This window comes from Pelophylax lessonae (genome assembly GCF_965119305.1).
Source record: "Pelophylax lessonae genome assembly, chromosome: 7".
NCBI classification, from domain to species: domain Eukaryota; kingdom Metazoa; phylum Chordata; class Amphibia; order Anura; family Ranidae; genus Pelophylax; species Pelophylax lessonae.
This window is the reverse complement of record NC_138774.1, coordinates 183405769-183430491: the sequence shown is the minus strand read 5'-3', so window position 1 is coordinate 183430491 and position 24723 is coordinate 183405769. Positions and strand designations below refer to the sequence as shown.

Here is a 24723-nt window from a genome sequence, read left to right as displayed (position 1 = left end):
GAATTATGTGTGTCAATGCGTTTCCTCCAAATCTTTTCAGATTTCACCCACCCCTGCAGTGATACCTAGGAGGAATGCACACCTCCCTCTATAAACATTAACATATGACATTTAAAACTGAAATGTCAGTGGCAGATTTCCCTGCAGTACCATTATCCCCAGTCCGGGGTGGCTGTGTGTTTACAGTGCCTGTTAACTCACTCGCAGTGGAATATCTACAGTTTGCACACAATAAGGTGGTCAAGGATAGCAGAAACTTAATAGGGTAAAGCCATGTTTGGGACTAACTATCTCCTTTAAAAATAATTCATAGTTTAAAGTATATATAATGCAGTTAGTATATTCTCATACTGTATATTAAACATGTAGTTGTAATTTCAGAAGTCATATAATATCCTGCTATGGGGTAATAGCATGCCGTCCTTATTTCTCAGTAGTCCCCCCATATAGTCATCCTGAAACATAGGTATCCCAAGGAGACTTCAAGGTACATTTCAACACACATTATGCAGGCATAGTTCACTGTTGTCACCATCAGGAAACCTATTACAGAAGTGCATACATGTAGACAGAAAGTAGCTACAAAGAGGTTGCAGGAAAACCACTGAGATGCAAAAAAAAAGTGAATCAAGTTATTTAATAGAAATGACATCGTTTGATTAGGTGCTTTAGTAACAGTTCTTATATATAGGTTCAATAACCTATATCAACCAATCAAACTTTACTTTGCACTGACTTGTTGGCTCTGCACTTAGGAATAGGAACTCTTTGAAATTACACATGACTGGCAGTGATGAGCAAATTTGTAAAAATAAATCAGCACTACTTGTAAATGGCCAAATATAGACTTGCAAGCTATTTCACGGGACTGGAAGTTCAAAGACTGACTATTTGTATTTTGTTTAACAATCAGGAAGAAATGTAATATCTTTCCCTTTAAAGCGGAGCTAGTGAGTGGTGTGGGGACTGCACGTGTGTTGGGTGTCATCAAGAGTGTCCTTTTATGTCTTTGCCCTATTTTTTGAACAATCCTTGGATCTTGTTATCCCTATTAAATTGATATGTAAATATATGTTATCCATTGTAGGGAGTGGAGATTGCTTTTTTACCCACATTTAGGTATTATGTAGGATTATACAGTATGTAGTTCTATTATTTTTTTGACATGGTCTCTCCACATATATACTAGATTTGACTATCCTCCTTTAGACGTGAACATTTCTTCACACAACACATCAAGATATGATCCAACATGTACTTATTTGCCTATACCTTCAATGCTGTTTATATCTAAAATATGTATCAACGTTTATATGTACTTTTTTATATCATAACATATGTACTATTTATTGTGTCAACTTTTAAATTGAATATGGACTAAAAGTTGTACATTTTATGTAAAGTGGTATTAACAATTTTGGTGTAACCCTTAAAAGTCCCATGGGTGCAGTCTTCCTTTTGCTTTTTTGTTGTATCAGGAACGGAGTTCCGCCAACATCTTTGCACCGTTGGCCTCTTTTGGTTTGGAACTTTACCCATAACAACTTGATAAAAAATAATGTTCTTTAGCAAAGGAACATACATTCCGCATTAATAATTGTGCTACCAAAATAAGTGTGTGCTTTAAATTGCCTCCAGCATCGTTCCTGTTTCTTCTTGCCGGAGGCTGTTATTTTGCTGAAGCCCAGAGCCCCTGAACAGCAATAAATAATAAAGTGGAACTAAACCCACGGTTTCAAAAAACAGTTACATTCCTGGAATGCCAGGATTGCTAACTGTCACATTTCCTTGTGTCCTAAACCAAACTGTCAAACCATCAAATTGCTGGTGTCAATACTGATGACCTGTGCAGCACCATGGCAGTTACAGATCAAACAGAAGCAGTTTCCTTGGCTGTAAAGGATATGGGGCTTAAATTGTGCTTTACGACTGTCAGCAGAGGGGCCTCAAAACCTGGCAGTGCCTAAAACTGAAGAATAATCGAGCATGTGCAGAGCAGGGTGAAACAGTGTTTAATGGATTTAAAAAAGTATAGACACTTATTGCAATTTTTTACATAGCTATAACTATAAAAGGGGCTAACCTGAAGTGATCTAGCAGGACTTAATTTTCTGACTAAAGTTCCACCTTAAATTTCAAACTAGCTCACTGAGAAAGTGCTTCCTCCTGTCAAGGCCAGACGCGTTTCAGCCCAGGCTAAGTGACTGACTGGAGATGAAGTAAGCCTATTTTGTGCACAAATCAGTGTTGTTGCACATGTTGGGATTCCCGCAGACCTGTGAAACTGCCAAAGGGTACAAGGCTCCTGTTTGATCATTTGAATATTTTGTGATAATCCTGTCCAGTCACCTCAAAAGGAACTGGTAAAAATATAGTAGTTTAAGGTGGACAATCACACAGGAGTTACTCTATTAACATTGGAAAGCCATATAACATATGTATCTCGATAAATGCATAGCATCATGCTTGACCTCTGTCTGCGCTGCAGTTGTCCAGCAATCAGTATTGGAATCTGCCAGCTATTTACCAGTGACACCTTGCAACTCAGATTGGGACTCAACTCCTCATGTTATTCACAGCTTTTATATCACTGCACAGAGGAAGAGTATTAAGCAGATTTCAGTCATGCTATGCAATCACAGAATGTACATAGCAGTTGGGGGGGCTGATGAGTTGTATGGTGGTGCTGGTAATAGCCAGCAGTGTCCAATGCTGATTTCTAAGAAAAGTAGGAATTCAAACATGGTGCTATGCATTTACCAAGGTACTTGTGTTATGAAGCTGCTAAATGTTCACTAAGTATATCTAAGGTTTACTTCCACTAATACTGTGTTCTGAATCAATGTGATTTGCTGAAATTGTTTTTTAATTCTCTGACTGTACCCAGGACTCCCCCATTAAAGTGGTATTAAACTCAAAAACAAAAATATAATATTGTGCAGTTTGCCAATCCCTTTTCCTTCATTTCACCTGGTCATCCGGACAGTAACATAATTCCTGTTTTAGGATGTCTGCATTCTGGATGAAGTAGAAAAGCTGACACTTATGGTCAGCAGCATTGTCAGTCTGGAGAGAAGGAAGTGGTAGACTAGTAGATATTAGATGGACTTGCCTAAGAAATTGAAGCTGAACTCCAGCTAACCCTTTAGCAGTTACAGCAAACCTTTCTTTTATCCTTTTGGGATATAGGTTTGACATAAAAGCTGACCACTGTAAGCACACCAGGCAATGGTACATGGTTTATCTCAACCTTCCAACTTTAAATGCAGAGCTTTGTCTGTTAGGCTTGGTTCACAAGGGGGCAACTTGTAAGGCGACTTAGTCAGTGCAATGGAACTGTTCTAATTGGAGCGACTCAAGTCGCTCCGACTTAGAAAAAGTTCCTGCACTACTTGGGGGCGACTTCAGAGAGGCTTGCATTAACTTCTTTTGAAGAAGTCGTTGGCAAGCCACACTGAAATCGCACTGTACAGGGCGGCTTCAGAGTCGGGCGACTTTGAAGCCTCCCCAGTGTGAGCTGAACCTTAATGTACAGCTGGGTACACACAAAACAAAAACAGATGTCTACATCCACACAAGTGAGGCGGATGCAGGAATCTCCTTTGATGTATTATTGTTTTCTGATAGCAGAATTCCTCTGCCATCAGAATACACTGATCAGCACAGCAGCTGATTGGCTGCAAGCTGCGGATTGAAAGAAGTTTTCCATATCGACTATTCAACAGGAGCCGCTCAAATTTTTAGCCTCTGTGGAACCGGGAAGGCTACTGGGCAAAAAAGCTTTAAGAAAGTTAAAGCAGCCATGAAATTTAAGAATTAGCTAGCTGCAATTTTATTAAATGTTTGTTTTTGGGTTTTATAGCACTTTAACTCCAGAGAGAGATGGAAAGAGGAGTTCTTAGTGGTAGACATGTACTTTTCCTTATTGTTATAGTCCAGGTCTAGTTAGCATGAATGTGTTTGGGGGAGACTAATTTTATTGAGTCAGGAAACATGCATTACTTACCCTGTTATCTCCTTCTGGTGCCTGTGGGTCAGTCATCCACGAGCCAAACCTGGACCCGGATGCCTTGATCGTGACTGGTTCACTGATTCCGGTCAACTTACCACAGGCTGCAAAATACAGAGTTAAAAGTTAGTTCTGTCCTGGTGTCATTATCACTGATGTATATAACAACATGCAGAAATCCTAATTGTTATATTTCATTTTCGTCATGTTTTTTATATTGTTGTGTATTGCTCTTTTTTATAGTATATCTTTACTAATAATTTTTTCTTCAGGTTTTGGGAGTGGAAGGGAAAGAATCCCTACTGGATTTTATTGATATCCTGGAATCCATTAGAGAAATTTCCCCCCAGACAGGAAGTGAGGCTAAATCTCCAATGACAACTTGTGCCAAGAGACATATTAAAAAGTTAAGTGTATTATGGATTTTTTTTATGTCTTTAAGTGTATGTATAGCCGTTTTTTGTTTTGGATAGTGTGGAGACATGTAAAAACCCTGCATCAAATGTGGGAGGAAATTTAAATCTTAGATATTACCAGCAAAGGCGTCCAAATTAGAGGATCGACCTTCCCTCTATTTTTCTGGTGACAACACAAAAAATGTAGGATTTCCATCACCTTTCGTACTCAATGACAATGGTCACAAGGACGAACAGACCTAACAGGGAAACCGCCAAAAAAAAAAAAAAAAACACTCCAGCACTCGTCAATGGTGCTCCAGAAGATAATTAGGTGCGCAATGCTTCTTCAGGTGCAGCGCAATGCTTCTTCAGGTGCAGCCCTCCACATATCAGGAAATCTCTAGTCAACTGCGAAAAACAAATACAAGAGGGCGCAACTCCCCATATATTACCACCACACAATTTATTGAATTCCAAATAACAAATGGATACTCATAAACAAAATTAACAGGCTTGTAACTCATATGCTCCAGCCTTGGGCGGCGAGTCCCATCACGTAAATATCAGATTAAGAAGGTAATGCATTTTGGGAGTTCCTGAGGAAGGGGGCTTGACTCCTGAAACGCATTAGCTTTTTAATCTGATGTTTTTGTGATAAGACTCACCGCCCAAGGCTGAAGCTTAGAAGTTACAAGCCTTTTTTTTTTTTTGTTTGTGAGTATCCATTTATTGTTTGGAATTCAATAAATTGTGTGGTGGTAATGCACAGGGAGTTGTGCCCTATTGTGTGTGTTTTCTGCAGTTAACAGGAAAAGCAACAGCAATAAATCTTGACAGAAGCTTTCCTATTCTATCCAAAATTTGAAAAAAAAAAAGAGTTCCCTCTACACATGCACTTTAAAATACAGGAAAAAAAGCACCTGAAAAACATGACACCTTTAAAGCACGAAGACTGTTCAAAAAGTAGAAATTTATAGAAGCAGGGGATGAAGGTTGCCACCGTGGTGTTGATGGTATTGTTTTGTTTTTTTCTTATTTTTTCAAGAGATTTTTAAGAAAAGTAAAAACTGCAACATTTATTTATGTTTATGTCTTCCAAGATGTGTAAATTAAGGTGACCAGATTTTTAAAATGAAATCCGTGCACACATTTTTTTTTTTTTTTATTGGCAAATGGTAAACTACTTTATAAGCATATTTTCCTCAAATTATATATGCAGTGTATGTGGTATGTGTTTATGGAATTATTGTATGATATATACGTTATTTCTCACATTTTGTCCATGAGATAAAAAAAAGATGTTTCTTAGAATTTTTTGAGATATGACTACCAAATGTTATGACGATAAGATAGAGAAAGAGTGCAGAGCATAGAGTGCAGAGTTCATGAGTGCGTTAAAGAATGCAGGGCTCAGGAGTGCGCTACATAAAGAATGCAGGGCTATGTAGCACTCAGGAGTGTGCTACATATAGAATTCAGGGCTCAGGAGTGCGCTAAATAAAGAACGCAGGGCTCAGGAGTGCGCTACATAAAGAATGCAGGGCTTAGCTGTGCCCATTTACGCAGCTTCACCAGTGCCCATCTATGCAGCCTCACCAGTAGCCAGCAATGCAGCCTCACCAGTGGCCAGCAATGCAACCTCACCAGTGCCTAGAGTTGCACGATTCTGGATAAAATGAGAATCACAATTTTTTTGCTCAGAATAATGATCATGATTCTCTCACAATTCTCTGGGTAACATCATCTTTTACATTATACAAAAAAATTGGGCTAACTTTACTGTTTAGATTTTTTTGTAAATTCATTAAAGTGACTCTTTTCCCCAAAAAATGCATTTAAAAAACTTCTGCGCAAATACAGTGTGACATAAAAGATTGCAACAATTGCCATTTTATTCTCTGGGGTCTCTGCTAAAAAATATATTTATGTAATGTTTGGAGTTCTAAGTAATGTTCTAGCAAAAAATACTGATTTTAACTTGTAAGCAACAATGCAGCCTCACCAGTGCCCAGCAATGCAGTCTCACCAGTGCCCACCAATGCTGCCTGACCAGTGTCCAGCAATGCAGCCTGACCAATTCTTATATATGCAGCCTTAGCAGGCCCCAAGAATGCAGCCTGACCAGTGCCCATCCAATGCAGCCTCACCAGTACCCATCATCCAATGCAGCCTCACTAGTGCCCATCATCCAATACAGTCTGACCAGTGCTCAGCAATGCTGCCTTACCAGTGCCCAGAAATGCAGCCTGATCAGTACTCAGCAATGCAGCCTGACCAGTGCCCAACAATGAAGGCTCACCAGTGCCCAGCAATGAAGGCTCACCAGTGCCCAGCAATGCAGCCTGACCAGTGCCCAAGCAATGCAACCTCACCAGTGCAGGGGATCAGAACGAAGGGAAGAGCTGGCAGGTTCATCACACAGGCCGTCTCGCTCGGTGTGTCAGCTTTATTTGAATCGCCCGGCGACCGTCATCACACAAGCCCCGCCTCCTGGATCGACTCCTACCTATGATAGATAGAACACGTCCCGGCATCGGACAAGTGTGCTGTCTATCAAAGGAGTCAAACCAGGAGGAGGGACATTGGGTGCCCAGCAATTCAAATTAAAGCTGACACAGCAGGCGATGCTGTCCTGACTCCCCCTCCCCCGCAATGTGTGGCATCTGGGGGGACCACCACCCATTGGTATGCCACTGGCTTCAGCACCACCTTCTACCTCATCACCTGCCCATGATCAGCCCTGCACCTAGTGGCGCCCCTGCAACCCGGGAACAAACCCAGGGACAGACTGGCTCCAAGGACAGTGTTCTCAGTCCGGGGACTGTCCCCGGAAACCGACGACAACTGGTCACCCTAGTGTAAATGGCTCATAGCTTTGTAAGTAAATCATCACTGAGATTTCATTGAGGCTTCCAAGTAGCATTAATTATTGAAAACCAGCGGTGATTGATTGAGATGTGAGGAATATTCTCTACAGGATGGAGATGGGGGGTAGCATCTGGGAATAATCCACAATGCAAACCTTTGTTGGTGTCAGCAGCTGGATATAAAGAATGCAGAGCAGAGAGGTGACCTACATGATATTAAGTGTCACATCTGCGTCTTCCATTGGTAAATCTCATCTCTTCTGTCACCATATCTTTCTAGACTTAACTCGATTTTGTTATACGTGAAGCCATTGCAGAGACAGACAAACCGTTTTGAGGTTCTAAAGATATCTGGAATATTGGGTTAAGGGAAGGCCAGCAACTAATGAGGACAGACAGGATGCTGCAGATAATGTTTGGCTGCACGTGGGAAGGAGCTATCCATAATTTGATCAGGGTTTCTGCTGGCATGTGGTCAATACTAGAGAGCTAAATTGGTAAATAAAAGTGACTCTATAGCAGATGTAGACCTTTGAAGGCCAGATCCTCCCAAGAAGATTTCAGGTTTGTGTGGTCATTGCCAACTGCCATGGCTTTGGAAGCCAGCTGCTGGCATCACCATGCTCTGATGAGACTGACACCTTTTATTATTCACTTGCCGACCGCCCTATAGCAGTTTTACAGCTACAGGGCGGCGGCTGTGGGCAGGATATATATACATGATCCTGCAGTTCTGGGTAGTGGGCGCCGATGTCTGCCGGCACCAACCAATCATTTGTTACACAGGCAGAACCCCAGTCTGCCTACGTAAACCAGGGAGATTGCCGCTCTGTCCGTACAAAAGCTATGGATCCTGTGTTCTTACAAAGCAGGAACATGGATCCATGCCTTCCCTTAGTAAAAGCACCTTGCACGCTGTGCACAAACACTGGTTAGGCACACAGTTAACCCTTTGATCCCCCTGATGTTAACTCCTTCCCAGCCAGTGTCATTAGTACAGTGACAGTGCATATTTTTAGCGCCGATCACTGTGTTAGTGTCACTGGTCCCCAAAAAAGTGTCAGTTAGGGTTTTTTTTATTACTAAAGCTAGAGGGGGCAAAATTAGTCAAAATTCTGCAGAGAAACCAATCAGCTTCCAGGTTTTTTAGCTAAAGCTTAATTAAACAAGCTGAAGTTAGAAGCTGATTGGTTTTTCTGCAGCATTGTTACTATTTTTGTCCTTTATAGCTTTAGTAAATAAACCCCTAAGAGTCGGTTCAAACTAAGGCGACACGACTCTGTACTACTTCGGGGGCGACTTGTGCATTGCCATGCACCACTTCGGCACGACTTGCAGGGACTTCACGTAATGGAAGTCTATGCAAGTCGCTCCGAGGCCGCCCCGAAGTAGTACAGGACCCTTTTTCTAAGTTGGAGCGACTTGTGTCGCTCCTATTAGAACGGGTCCTGTAGCAGTCAATGGACTGCGATTGAGCGCGACTTGTCAGGCTGACAAGTCGCCTGACAAGTCGGGCTAGTGTGGACCGGGTCTTAGTTTCCAATTTGTCCGCCGCAATATCACAGTCCCATTATAAGTTGCTGATTGCCGAAATTACTAGTAAACATAAATAAATACAAATGCCATAAATAAATACCATAGTTTGTAGATGCTTTAACTTTTGCAAAAACCAATCAATATACGCTTATTGGAATTTTTTTTTACTAAAAACATATAGCAGAATACATATTGGCCTAAATTAATAAAGAAATTGGATTTTTAATTTTTTTTAATGAATGTATTTTATAGCAGAAGTTAAAAACTATTGTTTTTTTTTTCTCCAAAATTGTTGGTCTTTTTTTGTTTATAGTGCAAAAAAATAAAAACGCAGAGGTGATCAAATAACATCAAAAGAAAGTTCTATTTGTGGAAAAAAAAAAGGTCAAAAGTTTATTTTGGGTACAATGTTGCACGAATGCACAATTGCCAGTTAAAGTAACACAGTGCCGTATTGCAAAAAATGTCTTTGTCTCGAAGGGGGGTAATTCTTCCGCAGCTGAAGTGGTTATAAAAGACACAAAACTCTACAGGAAAAAGGCCATCACAGGAGAGAGAGATTACATGAAGTGTAATCCAACCCATTAGTGTCCTCTCAAAAAATAAAATGTTTTGTGAACTGCAAAAATGCTAATAAAATGCAATGCTTCTAAAGGCCTCCAAAAGCTACTAAAATGCTACTAGAAGCTGGCACAAAATGCTATTATCAGCATTTTTCATCCAGCGTTTTTTTTTTCTAGCTTTTTTTTGAGCTTAAGAAAAACTCTAGTGTCCATGGAGCCTAAAACTGTATTTAATTGTCACAAAATGACATATCATCCAACTTTATGCTCCAGTGAGGTAATGTAGTGCTATGTGCTGCACTGTGTAACCATGCAGTACAACGCACCTCCTCGATGCTGTGTTAGGGTCCTTTCACACGGTCAGCTACGTTTTTTGTTCTGCTCAGTGACTTTTTATAAATGGACACGGATGACACTTCAGTAGGGTCCGTTACGTATGTCCGTTTTTCATCCATCCGTTTGCGGATGAAAAACAGACATAATGTATGTTGATGGGATTGCGGACGTTAGTGGATGACACCGCTGACATCCGTTTTTGCGTCAGTTTTTTCAGTGGAAGAAAAATAGGGTTCTCTTCCGTCTCAAAAAATGGAACTGAACGGAATGGACGCAAAACAGATGTCAGCGGATGGTCATCCGCTAACGTCCGCAATCCCATAGACATACATTTTTCATCCGCAAACGGATGGGAGGAAAAACGGACATACGGACCGCCCGTGTGAAAGGACCCTTATGGAATGAACAGGCACATTGTTTTCTATGTGCCCTTGAGATAAGTGAGCCCAAAGAGCTAAAAGGCCTTAAGGCCTGGCTTTTTGGTAGTCCTATCCGCGATGTGACCTAATGCCGGCAAACATACCATTAGCTTCTGCGTGTCAATAACATAATCAAATAGATAAAAGTGACATAGGGTAACATTTTTGAAGTCAAGCAAACACAACAGTGTGAACAGGACTGTAAGGTAACCATTTTATTTAGTGACAGGTGCTTTGATTGGCATTCAGAGTGCCTTAACTACTTTCTGCCCACCATCAAATAACAGCAGAGCGGTGCAGCTCTCGTTCTGGGACGAGCACCCAATTTTACTTATGTGATTAGCTGTGGCCAATCACAGCCGATCACATGTAAATAAAGAAGTGCTGTTTATCGGCTTTTCCTCTCTCACACTGACAGTGTGAAGTGAGGAGAGCTGATAAGTGGCATCTCCTCAGAGGAAAAACATGTAAAGTAAAGGTATTCAGGGCACTAATTATCAGTGACCTGATTACAACGCAACCCCAATCTGTGCTCATCAGTGACACCAATCTGTGCTCATCAGTTATGCCAATCAGTACTCCTTTCAGTGCCTGCCCATCAGTGCCATCTATCATTTCCCATAAGTGCCACCTATCAGTGCAACCTATCAGTGCCCATCAGTACCATCTATCAGCGCTGCCTATCAGTGCTCAATAATGCTGTATATCAGTGCCACCTATCAGTGCCCATCATTGCTGCATATAAGTGCCTCCTCATCCGTGCCGCCCCATCAGTGCTGCCTATCAGTGCTGCATATCAGTGCCACCTATAAGTTCCCATCAGTGCTGTATACTAGTGTCTCCTCATCCATGCCACCCCATCAGTGCTAATCAGTGCAGCCTCATCAGCGCACATCAGTGTAGGAGAAAAAATACTTATTTAAAAAATTTGCTGACAGAAACTAATACATTTTTCTTTTTTTTTCAAAATATTTGGTCTTTTTTAATTTTTTTTTTGCAAAAATTAAAAACCCAGCGGTGATTAAATACCACCGAAAGAAAGCTCTATTTGTGTGAGGAAAATTATAAAAAAAATCATTTGGGTACAATGTTGCATGACACACAATTGTTATTCAAAGTGCGATAGCATTGAAAGCTGAAAACTGGCCTGGGCAGGAAGGGGGGTGAAAGTGCGGTATTGAAGTAGTTAAAAAAGTCTGTTAAACACCATGTTTTGAAGCAAGTGTAAAGGAACCTTTACAATAACGCAAAAGAAAATTCTAGGAAAAATCTTTAGTTGTATTTCCTGCCCCTTTTAGTTAGCGTATTTCATATTTGTGTGACTATGTGAAGTCTACACTGCCTTCCAGACTTGTGCAGCAATTAGACAGAAGCTATCTGTCCACATGAGGACATTACACAGGTTCTGGGGCTGATGAGGCCAGGTGAGTCAGTGACTTCAGCTAATCATCTTACTTGGACTGGTTCAGTCAAGGCCCGTACACACGTACCGATCGTCGGCATACAAACGTCGGTGGACGAAGGATCTGCCGATTGTACGCGTGTTAGTATGGTGCCTCCGACAGATGTCTGCGCACAATCCGCGGACAAAAGTCTTTCTTGCAAACATGAAAATTTTTGTATGCCGACACCAGAACGGACGATTGTTCGCCTGTCAGTACACAATTCGGCCGACAGACCGCAGATTTGCAAGACTGGGCATGCTCAGAAAATAGAAAACACAGGGAAAGTTAACCATTACATGACATCACTTCTGCAGTCGGCAGACAAAATTCTTGTGCTGTCCTTGTGATGTCTTTGCACTTTTCAGCAGACACCGACATCCCGGGGAGAAAAGAGGAACATTTGTATGCCGACCATCGGTACGTGTGTACGGGGCTTTAGGTAGATGTGTGTGTGACCACAAACTGAGCAGTATTCTTCACATGGACAGAATGTATGTCAATATACGCAAACCAGAGTGACACCATGGGAAAACAACTAGGATGGCACTTCCTTTCTGCCATACAGCCTCCGACCTGGATACCGCCACTGTGTCTCTGAGGTAACTTATGAATTTTCTCATTTTTAAGCATTGTGTTTTCTTGCTGTTGTTTTGGTCCTACATATGTATCATTTTTTTCCCCCTGAGTTTGTATTGTTGTTACTCAGTAACTAGTGTTTGTCTGTGTTTTGCATTCTGTGGGTATGTTGTCACCTCAGTGGGGGGTTCTATGCCTTCACTCTGGTCCTTGCCATGTAATCATAGCTCCCAACGGTTCCTTTTAGGTATAGCAGCCTATTCATTTCAATGGGCTGCCCTACCTGCAGAAACATGGGGACCCACACTTTTAAAATTACCCTGCATGCAAAAATGTGGGTGTTTTGCTATTGTGTGGGGTTAATGGCAGTGGCACCCCCTCGCGTCTGCTTAAGAGCAGTAATTTTCTCTCCCGTTTCAGCAATGTGTGCACCTCTAAAATCATTATTTTACTGCACAAACCATTATGGTGCACTAAACTGTTTCGTTTGTTCTTATCAAATTGTATATTTGAAAACGCCAATAAAAAAACTTTTTTTCTTTCCTTGTAGTTCTATCTAGAATTAGAGCCAATTCACACCACATGCAGTCCAGTGCATTTTTTTTTTTCTGCACCAAAAACGCATGGGTAGTAGGTTATATGGTTTTCAATGGCACAGTTCACACCGGTGCCATAAGTTGCAGTGTATTCCAGGTTGAGAAAAAAAAAAAACATGCTGCATTTTTTTTCTGTACTGAAACGTGGTAAAACGCACTTAAATGCACCAAAAACCAACTGGAACACAAATGTCCTTGCTAGGGTAAAGAAAAAGGTGAAGGATGCAATGGAACGTATCAAAAACGCACATGCAGAAAAGCATCCGGACTGAGTATCTATGGGTGAATTTCTGCAGGTTTTAGTTGCTTTGTGTCCTGAGTTTGCCTTTCACAGTTTGTTGTGTCACAGGCAGGAAGTGAGCTGAATCTCTCTAACATGGACAAAGGCAGCAAACCAGTACTCTGAGGAGATTTCTGATTTCCTGTAATATCCCTGAAACAGGAAGTGGAGATGAACTGCACAGGCAGCAGCAAAGCTGACAGAGATTCTAAACTTTCTTATACCATCCAAAAAAGAATGAAATGTGGCTGGGGTTCTGCAAAAAAGGGATTTAGCATTTAAAAAAATAATTCAGTCTGAATGTGATCCAAGTACTTCAGGAATGAAAAACATAAGGGGATGTTTGGAAAATGTTTGTACATCATTAGAGCTGGTTCACATCTTTGTGCATTTTTTGGTGTGTTTGCATTTTAGGCACGTTACGTAACATGGAATGTGCGTTTTAATAAAAGCGTATCAAAGATGCAGCATGCAGAACTTTTTTTTAATGCGCAACACCTAAAAAAACACATAAAGCGCCCAGGTGTGAACAGGGCCTTAGGGGCTTAACCCTAAAGCCCCGTACACACGTACCGATCGTCGGCCGAAAAGCTTCGGCCAATGACCGATCTGCCGATTGTAGGCTTGTTAGTATGATGTCTCCGACAGCCGACAGCGCACATTCGGCCGGAAAGAATCTGTCATGCAAACATTAAAATTTTTGTATGCCGACACCAGAGCGGCCGATTGTTCGCCAGTCAGTACAGATTTCGGCTGACAGACCCTAGATTTGCAAGACTGGGCATGCTCAGAAAAGGAAAAACACAGGGAAAGTTAACCATTACATGACATCACTTCTGCAGTCGGCTGTAGTCGGCGGACAAAATTCTTGTGCAGTCTTTTGCACTTTTCAACAGACACCGACATCCCTGGACAAAAGACGGCCTATCGTTCGCCGACGATCGGTACGTTTGTACGGGGCTTTAGGCAAACACTAGCTCATAGCATGCATGTGTTTGTGTTTATACAGGGTTGTACTAAATGCATATAGAAATATGGTTTTAAAATGCAGTCACACACTGATTTTGCACTGGCTTTGGCTTGTATAAAGAGCAATGTGAACAGCAAGCTTTGACAAAGCATTTGCAGAGCTTTTTAGCAAGCTTTTTTTTTTTTTTTTTTTGAAGCTTTTAATGTACCATTTAGCTCCAATTTGTAAACACTAGGGATGGGTTCAGGCGTGTTCGGATCGTAGTCCAAACCCACCAAGAAGCCCTCACTGCATAGTCATAGGCAGCGTGTGTATGTGCAGCTGTGGGCAGGGAAATGCCTTATGATTGGCAGTGTGCAGTGACGGCTTCCTGGCGGGATTGCTCAGGCAGGTTGAGACTACAATCCAAACACGCCTGAGCCCATCCCTATTGAACATAGATCATTATGGGAGTATGGATTGCTACTTTAACCACTTCAGTACTGGGCACTTTTACCCCCTTCCTGCCCAGGCCAACATTCAGGTTTCAGCACTGCCATAATTTCAATGACAATTGTGCTATCATGCAACACTGTATCCTTATGAAATCTCTATAATTTTTTTTCACACAAATAGAGCTTTCTTTTGCTGGCATTTAATCAACATTTTTATTTTTTTTTTTGCTATATAAACAAAAAAAGGCCAAAAATTTTGAAACAAACGCGGTTTTCTTTGTTTCTGTTATAAAATTTTGCAAATATTCCTTCTTCATAAATTTAGGCCAAATTGTATTCTGCTACATTTCTTTGGTGAAAATAATCCAAATTGGTGTATATTATTTAGGCAGGGTTCACACTATTGCAAAGTGGATGCAGGTTTCCCTGCATCCAATTCGGATGTCAGGTGATTGTGACCGGCTCTCCTATATCCGGAGCGAACTGCACAGGAGTCCTGTGCGTCTTCTGGTCCGTTTCAGGTCCGATGTACTGACGGCCTATCTCATTTCTTGAGGCACAAAAATACCAGGACAGGACAGTACAAATACCCCTAAATGACCCTTTTTTGAAATGTAGACAGTTTGAAGTAATTAGGAAGAGGCATGGCGCATTTTTTGAAGTTGTAATTTTTTTGTCACTTCTTCTGGAAATTGAAGAACAAATGGGATTTTTGACTTACCGTAAAATCCATTTCTCTGATGCTCATTGACAGACACAGCTCCTGATTCTTCTTAAAGCGGTAGTATGCCGCTTTTTTCCACTTTTAACTACAGTTAAGCCTATAATAAGGCTTACCTGTAGGTACAATTAATATCTCCTAAACCGGCACGGTTTAGGAGATATTTGAACTGCATTCAGCGGCTCACGCGAGCGGCGCATGCGCTCTGAAGGTCCGGCGGACCTTCAGATTTCCTTGCTGGGAGCTTGCCGGAAAATTACTCCTGCGCGCATGCGCGGGAGTGACGTCATCGCAGCTCCGGCCAATCACAGCGCCGGATGCCGCCGAACCCGGAAGAGACGCCGAGGGATCATGTCAGCTCCCACAACAGTTTCCGGGGGTCCGTGTCGGGGCTTCGTTCTAAGGTAAGTAATTCATAATGAGCTAGTATGCGATGCATACTAGCTCATTATGCCTTTGTCTTGCAGGGTTTTTTTTTTTTTTAAGGTTTACAACTGCTTTAACCCTTGGGTTATACTGTCCCCTACAGGAGTAGGACACTAGGCAGGAAAAAGCTTGACCTCGCCTATGGGCAGTCTTAGGGGGGTATACACCCACTCTCAGCTATAGGCACTCAGTTTAGTTACAAGCAGTATAAATAAAATTCAAAAAAAATTTCCGCGCTAGTGTGATAAGTGAGATAATGATAAATGTCAGCAGCCAACACAAAATCAACCAACAATGACTCAAATTAGTAATAAAACCTAAAAGTGTAGCGCTAAAGGTAAAAAATTATAAATAGTGTCCAAATGAATAAACAGCTGATAATCACAATACTGTGTATATGAGAAAAAAGGAAAACAATAGTGTCCAAATGAATGAGTCCCATAGAAAACTGGTGTGAAGTCAAATCAATCCGCATGCACAATAATCCAAGGGGGGATTCTTCCCGTGACACCAAGGGTATGTGGAAGAAAGGGACACCTCTGTGATGGGATAATAAAAGCAGCTTACCAGATTTCCATGGCTGCTCAACTTAATGAGTCAGCCTCTCCCAGCTCTTAATCAAGACCACTGAAGATCTGATATTACATGGATGCTTATTCAGTACAGATGGACCACCTCTCAAGATGTGTAAAGGGATCAATACAGGATAAAATTTCCTCAAAATTTTCCAACAGTCATAAATGAATATGTAGGGAAAAAGAAAACGAAGCCCATAGCGTGATCCCGTTTAAAAATACAATCTTATTTATTTAAAATGGTACTCACAATGTGGCATGAATAAAAGGCAAATCAATTGGTATTCCAAGGGATGGAGGTGTGGCGTCCCGCAGGTTATCCCAGGCAATAAGATAATAAAGGCCGGCAAAAGTTGCAAGGGGCGTGTGGACGTTGCGTGTCCCTTTCTTCCACATACCCTTGGTGTCACGGGAAGAATCCCCCCTTGGATTATTGTGCATGCGGATTGATTTGACTTCACACCAGTTTTCTATGGGACTCATTCATTTGGACACTATTGTTTTCCTTTTTTCTCATATACACAGTATTGTGATTATCAGCTGTTTATTCATTTAGTTACAAGCAGTGTCAGAAGAAAGCCAATTCCACAGAGGGGTGGGTGCTGTGTCTGTCAATGAACATAAGAGAAATGGATTTTACAGTAAGTCAAAAATCCAATTTTTTTTTTCTTTTGTTCATTGACGGACACAGCTCCTGACTCTTCTTAACCATTGGGACATCCCAAAACAGTGTTAAACATGAGGGGTGGGAAAACGGCAGAAAAAAATTCCCAAGGTTAACCATAGCCAACCAGGTAACATGGAGCTCAACCATAAACAACTGGAGCTCACCTGAAAAAACAATACACCCTCAAAGAGGATCAGGTCCTCTAAACAGTATCCGCAGATGCCAACACATTCATTTTATAAAACTTTGTAAAAGTGTGCACAGACGACCAGATGGCCGCCTTGCAACCCTGCGTCACTGAAGCCTGATGACGGAAGGCCCAGGAGGCACTAAGCGCCCTAGTAGAGTGCGCCTTAACAGGGAAAGGAGGAACCTGACCCCCTCATGGAATAGGCCCGAATCACTGTCTGTCTGATCCATCTGGAAATGGTCGCAGCAGAAACGACCAACCCTTTTCAAGGTCCAACCATGAGTTCAAATAGTGAGTCTGACTTCCTAAAACACTCCGTAGCTGCCAGGTACCCCCTGATTGCACAAACCACATCCAGGGAATGCAGTGCGATTTCCTTAGGATGTTTAGGCCTGAGGCATAGGGAAGGCAACACGATGTCTTCATTCAAATAAAAATCAGAGACGACCTTTGGAAGGAACAACGGACAGGGACAAAGAACCACCTTAGCTTTGTAAACCAACAGGTAAATTGAACGATAAGACAACGCCGCCAGCATCGACACCATGCATGCAGAAGTAATGGCCACCAAAGGGGCCACCTTCTGGGACATCGTAAGCAGGGGAACCCCCTCAAAATTTTCGAAAGGGAGATTCCTGTATAACTGACAACACCAATTTTAGGACCCATGGCGTTAATGGAGACCACACTAGATAAACCAAGTGTCCAGCTCCCTGGATAAAGATACGCACCAAGGAAAGTGTGTCCAATGGACATTGAAAGAAAGCCAATAACAAAGATAGGAAAAAATCTATTTAAAAGGGAGAAAATTGCCAGGACCAGAGATCCCGGAAAGGAACTAGGTCCTTACTCCTGACTGGGCAGAAAAAAAACTTGAGTGCCTATAGCTAAGTGTGGGTGTATACCGCCTGGGACTGCCCATAGGCTTAGTCAAGCTTTTTTCCTGCCTAGTGTCCTACTCCTGTAGGGGCAGTTTAACCCAATGGTTAAGAAGAATCAATGAACGAAAGAGAAAAAAAATGTTTTTTTCACATTTTTATTTATTTTTTACATACTGTCACTAGTGCAGTACAGCATCATCATATTACTGGTGTGGCGGTGACCAGGGACACTGACTGGTGACATGATGTATTTTATTTTATTGTTTTCGTTTTTTTTTTCTAAAGCCCCGCACACACGTACCGATTGTCGGCCGTAAATATTCGGCCGACGACCGATCGGCTGATTGTAGGCTTGTTAGTATGATGCTTCCGACAGCCGACAGCGCATTTTCGGCCGAACAGAATCTGTCGTGCAGGCATTAAAATTTTTGTTGGCCAACACCAGAACGGCCGATTGTTCGTCAATCAGTACAGATTTCGGCCGACAGACAGCAGATTAGCAAGACTGGGCATGCTCAGAGAAGAAAAAAGACAAGGAAAGTTAACCATCACATGACATCACTTCTGCAGTCGGCTGTTGTTGGCCGACAAAATTTGTGTGCAGTCTTTTGCAGTTTTCAATAGACACGACAGCCCTGGACAAAAGACGGCCGATCGTTCGGCCGACGATCAGTGCGTGTGTACGGGGCTTTACTCACTGTGAGCAGTAACACTGTACAACTCTGGGAAATTGATCAGGATTTATTTATTTTTTTACATACCATGTTTGCTTATAGCAGTCAATATCGGTGAATTTATTTTTATTGAATGACAGTGTGTAGACACTGCCTATTGTTGTGATTAGCTGTGATTGGTCAAAGCTAATCACATGGTATAACTAGGCTGTGATTGTGATTGACACTGTTTTGTACCATGTTATCACTGTAACCAATCATAGCAACACAACTGTATACAATGATGGAAGCCATTCATTGTTTACAACTGTCATGCGGTCTGGTGCTGTGATTGGTCTCAGCAATCACATGACATTGGCAGGTGGACACAGCAGGTGACAGATTGCAGTGGAGCGCAGCCCATTCTCGGGAAGATGTCATATGACATCCTCACAGAACAATAGGGTTCCCGCCCATCCATCATTTACAATGATGCAGGCGGGAAGCAGTTAAACGAGCTGCTAGCAAGATTCAGAACTTTTTGAAGCTTGCTAGCAGCTTGTTTAACCCCTTCCGTACCGCGTCATGTCAAATGACGTCGGCACAAATCCTTTCTCGATCCGGGCGGACGTCATATGACGGCGCCCGGATCTCCCCGCTACTGTGCGCCCCCGGGGGCGCGGCTCGTCCCTCGGACTGAGCCCAACCCCGATCAAGGTAAACAGCCAATGAAATTGGCTGTTTACCACGTGATCGGCTGTGTCAATCACAGCCGATCACATGAGCGGCTCCAGCGCGAGCCGCTCGTTCCTTCCTTAATGCGCGCCCCCGGGGGCGCGCAGCGCGGCGATCGGGGACGAGGCTCGTCCCTCGGACAGAGTCGATCCCCGATCTAGGTAAAGAGCCAATGAAATTGGCTCTTTACCACGTGACCGGCTGTGTCCAATCACAGCCGGTCACAAATGTCATCAGAGAACACGGTAACTAGCTGTCACCGTGTTCTCCTCCTCACACACTGATCCTGTGTGAGGAGGAGATTGTGGTAACAGCTAGTTACCAACTACAGTGCACCCCAAACACACTGATTGCCCCCCATCCCAATAAAGAGCACCTGTCACTAGCCCATCAAAGTACCCGAGTACCTGTCACCAGCCCATCAGGTACTCTGATGACAGGTACTCGGGTACTCTGATGGGCTGATGACAGGTACTTGGGTACTCTGATGACAGGTACTTGGGTACTCTAATGACAGGTACTCGGGTACTCTGATGACAGGTACTCGGGTACTCTGATGACAGGTACTCGGGTACTCTGATGACAGGTACTCGGGTACTCTGATGACAGGTACTCGGGTACTCTGATGACAGGTACTCGGGTACTCTGATGACAGGTAGTCTGATGGGCTGGTGACAGGTACTCGGGTACTCTGATGATGGGTACTCGGGTACTCTGATGACAGGTACTCGGGTACTCTGATGACAGGTACTCGGGTACGCTGATGACGGGTACTCGGATACTCTGATGACGGGTACTCGGATACTCTGATGACGGGTACTCGGGTACTCTGATGACAGGTACTCGGGTACTCTGATGACAGGTACTCGGGTACTCTGACGACAGGTACTCTGGTACTTTGAGTACCCGTCATCGGAGTACCCGAGTACCTGTCACCTACCCATCAGAGTACCCAAGTACCTGTCACCTACCCAACAGAGTACCCGAGTACCTTCCACCTGCTCATCAGAGTACCTGACACCTGAAGTACCCGAGTACTTGCCACCTGCTCATCATTACCCATCACTACTCATCAGTACTCATCAGTACCCATCAGTACCTATCACCTATTAGTATCAGTACTGATCATCCGTACCCATCATCAGTACAGTATCAGTATCACCTATCAGTATCAGTACTACTCATCAGTACCTATCACCTGCCTGTCACCTGCCCATAAGAGTACCCGAGTACCTGTCACCTGCCTATCGGAGTACCCGAGTACCTGCCACTTGCTCATCAGTACCAGAGTACCTGTCACCTGCCCAGCAAAGTACCCGAGTACCTGTCACCCTTCATACAGCCACCATGTCCAAGTCCAAAAAGGTTTATATACGTCGTCCGTTTAAACCTAAATACCGGTGTTATGGCAGCAGATAGCTGCCACAACCCTGGTATTTTTTTAAACGGTGGACGGTTGGCTTTCCGATAAGGGTGGTCCCAGAGGCGGATTCGCCGCGGGATCACCCTTCCGGGGTGGCGGAAGAGGTGCCCCCCCCCCCTCCCGCTGCATTCTGGTCCTTTTCCCCGTTTACCGGACCCGCCGGCAGCGGGGAAAATGATCCGGTCCCAGATCCTCACAGACAGGATGTCGAGTGAGGGCAAGCTTGCCCTCACTTGACTCTATGGTCTTGGAGGACCGGAGCTACGGCAAACGTCATTGCCTAGCAACCAGTTTAAAGGTCCCTTTTTTTTTTTTCATTTTATTTAATTTTTTTTTAATTTTTTTTTTTTTTATTTTTTCTATCTTTTAGTGTACTTGTGAGATCTGAGGACTTTTTGACCCCAGATCTCACAAAAAAGAGTAATGTTTACATTTCTTGTAATAGAAATAAAAATGATCAATTTTTTTTTTTTTAAAAAAACAGTGTAAAAATAAAAAATAATAAATAAAATAAATAGTAAAAAAAATTAAAGCGCCCTGTCCCCGCGAGCTCGCGCGCAGAAGCGAACGCATACGGAAACCCCGCCCACATATGTAAACAGTGTTCAAACTACACATGTGAGGTATCGTCGCGATCGTTAGAGCAAGAGCAATAATTTGAGCCCTAGACCTCCTCTGTAACTCTAAGATAGCAACCTGTAGAAATTTTTAAAATGTCGCCTATGGGGATTTTTAAGTACCAAAGTTTGTCACCATTCTGTGAGCGTGCGCAATTTTGAAGCATGACATGTTGGGTATCTATTTACTCGGCGTAACATTATCTTTCACATTATGGAAAACAATTGGGCTAACTTTACTGTTTTCTTATTTTTTAATTAAAAAAAGTGATTTTTTTCTCAAAAAATTGCGTTTGGAAGACCGCTGCGCAAATACGGTGTGATAAAAAATATTGCAATAATCTCCATTTTATTCTCTAGGGTCTCTGCTAAAAAAAAAATATATAATGTTTTGGGGTTCTAAGTAGTTTTCTAGCAAAAACAACTGATTTTAGCTTGTAAACACCAAATGTCAAAAATAGGCCTAGGCAAGTGGCTAGGATGCATGATGATGCTCCTTGGATGTTTAGGCCCCTCTATATGGCTAGGCTGTGAAAAAGTTTCACACATGTGGTATTGCCATACTCAGGAGGAGTGGCAGAATGTATTTTGGGGTGTCATTTTTGCTATGTACATGCTATGTGTTAGGAATATTCTATAAATTTACAACTTTGTGTAAAAAAAAAAGTTTTTATTTTTTTCCCACATTTTCCAAAAACTTGTGGAAAAAAATGACATGTTCAAAGGACCCATAATGCCTCATAGAATATACGTTGGAGTGTTTGCTTTCCAAAATGGGGTCATTTTGTGGACTTTTCCATTGTATTGGTGCTCTAGGGCCTTGAAAAGTGTGATAGGTAGTAAGAAAGTTTTATGTGTATTTATGCTCCTAAAACGCCTTATGGTGCTACTTGGACGTGGAGTCTCTTTTTGTGGCCAGGCTGTGTAAAAGTCTCACACATGTGGTATCACCATACTCAGAAGGAGTAGCAGAATGAATTTTGGGGTGTCATTTTTGCTGTGTACATGCTATGTGTTAGAAATAGCTTATAAATTGACAACGTTTTGGGAAAAAAAAAGAAAAAAAAATGTTTTCTTCATTTTCCCAAGAATTGTGGGAAAAAATTATAACTTCAAAAAACTCACCATGTCTCTTACTAAATACCTTGGACTGTCTACTTTACAAAAAAGGGTCATTTTGGGGGTATTTGTACTGTCCTGACATTTCAGGGCCTCAAGAAAGGAGATAGGCCATCAGTACATCTGGTGTGATCAATTTTCAGTAATTGGTACCATAGCTTCTAGACTCAATAACTTTCACACAGACAAAATTAATATACACTAATTTGGGTTAATTTTACCAGAGATATGTAGCAGTATAAATTTTGGCCCAAATGTATGAAGAAAAATTAATTTTTTGCAAAATTTTATAATAGAAACTAAAAAAAAGTGTTTTTTTTGCAAAATTTTTGCTCTTTTTTTGCTTATATCACGGAAAAAAAAAACCCCAGTTGTGATCAAATACCACCAAAAGAAAGCTCTATTTGTGTGAAAAAAATGATAAAAATTTTGTTTGGTTACAGTGTAGCATGACTGAGCAATTGTCATTCAAAGTGTGAGAGTGCTGAAAGCTGAAAATTGGTCTGGGCAGGAAGGGGGTCTAACTGCTCTGTATGGAAGCGGTTAAAAGGGCAAGCCACACTCCCATTAGATTCTGTATTTAGCATCTAGAACTGAAGCTTTAAAAGCTTCAACAAAGCTTGCTGAAAGCTCTGAAAATGCTTAGTCAAAGCTTGCTGTTCACACTGCTCTTAAACAAGCTGAATCGTATATGAAACAGGCCTTATTCACACAGAGCTTCAATTATTTAAATATATTTTTTAAATAAAATGTTAACAAGATTATAAAATTCCTGTAATAAGTATGTCCTTCAGAACTGATTGTGGGGCATTGCAATGGATTCCCAGTTTTGCTGACATTATCATGTTGTGTTGGTTGAATGAAATGTCATTATAAATAATTCATAGTTCTCTGTGCTTGGTGCCAACCGGAGGGATCTAATCTCTGCCCACCAGGGTGCCATATTACCATTCTGCAATGCTGCTTGAAAGGCAGCCTCACCGTGGTGTGCCCATCCACTCACCTCGAGCTTACATACATGTATACAGTATGTCAATATTTACATATGGATCAAGCTGCTCAGCAAAAGTCGGTTGGAATGAACTTCAACGCTACCAGGCAGATCAAAAGCAGGATTTGATGCTACCAACATTGATCAATGTATTATGGCAGCACCGGGCCCCACTGTTGGCATATAATGTCCTTATGGGGTGGATTTCCTCCACCCACTTCATTTCTGTGCTTTCTTTTTTTTTTTTTTGTTTTAAGCTTCTGGCTGAAAAATACTGGTCTATTGCCGGCATAATTCTATATAAAAAAAAATCCTAAAATCCGGCCCAGTACTTTCGGTCTATGGATGAGAACCTTGCCTTTTATGCTCAGGATCTGGCAGCCTTGTCACTCTTAGGCTGAATTCACGCCTTTGCATTTTTGCTTGATGCACATCAAAACAGAGCTCAAATAATGTGTTAGGACACACAATGATGCATCTTAATGCATGTGAAACCTTCAGGACGCATGATGTATTACAATGCATGTTAAATGCATCTTAAACATGCATTTTTTGTTTTGTTTAAATGGGAAATTCTTGGGGGGGGGGGGTGCAGAGATATGAATCCAGCACACACATTACCACACCGCAGCATTCTACAACAGGACATGCTCTCACCTCCAGCATCATTCACAGCTGAGATGCTCAAACCCCTCTCTGGACTGCTCCATCACAGGTCCGAATGGTTGGCAGTAAGTGCTCTAAGCACCATGAGACTTGCAGTCCCTAGGGGAGGCTATGTTTTATTATAATACAATGTCGTGCAGCAGTGCATGCTCTAGCCAGAAGGTATTCAATGACTAGTGGTGCTGTACATGACTCTTACTAAAAGAATAATTATGTGATTCGCTGTCCTATGAAAAATTTTCAGTTGTGCTTCATTGGGTAAAAGTCACTTTTAGGAAAGTTTTACTGCAGAAGGGTTTATTTGTTATTTTAATTAACCGTGTGATAAAACGTGACTGTTGTAGGCACCCCTGGCTATTCCACCAATCCATTTCTTGTCACTATTCTATTGTCGCTAGTGATTCTTATCTAGTGAAGCTGCTGAACACTAATACCTATGATACCAGGTACATCAAATAGCATAAACAAAAAAGTGCAGCGCATATATAAACAATATTCATACAAATGTGATCATTAAAGAGGTTGTAAACCCTCTTGTATAACTTTTACCTATAGGTAAGCCTATATTAAGGCTTACCTATAGGTGCTATAAATATCTCCCAAACTTGCACCGTTTAGGAGATATTTACA

General features: G+C 42.0%; 1 protein-coding gene across 2 annotated transcripts in view; it reads right to left on the bottom strand.

Moving 5' to 3' along the window:
- The window catches only part of OLFM1 (olfactomedin 1), a 122034-nt gene that overhangs the window by 1940 nt on the left and 95371 nt on the right, over positions 1–24723 (bottom strand). For both annotated transcript variants that reach the window (XM_082264399.1, XM_082264398.1), the window contains exon 5: positions 4007–4113. In XM_082264399.1, coding sequence (XP_082120525.1) covers positions 4007–4113 — 107 coding nt within the window. The remainder of the gene's footprint in view (positions 1–4006; positions 4114–24723) is intronic.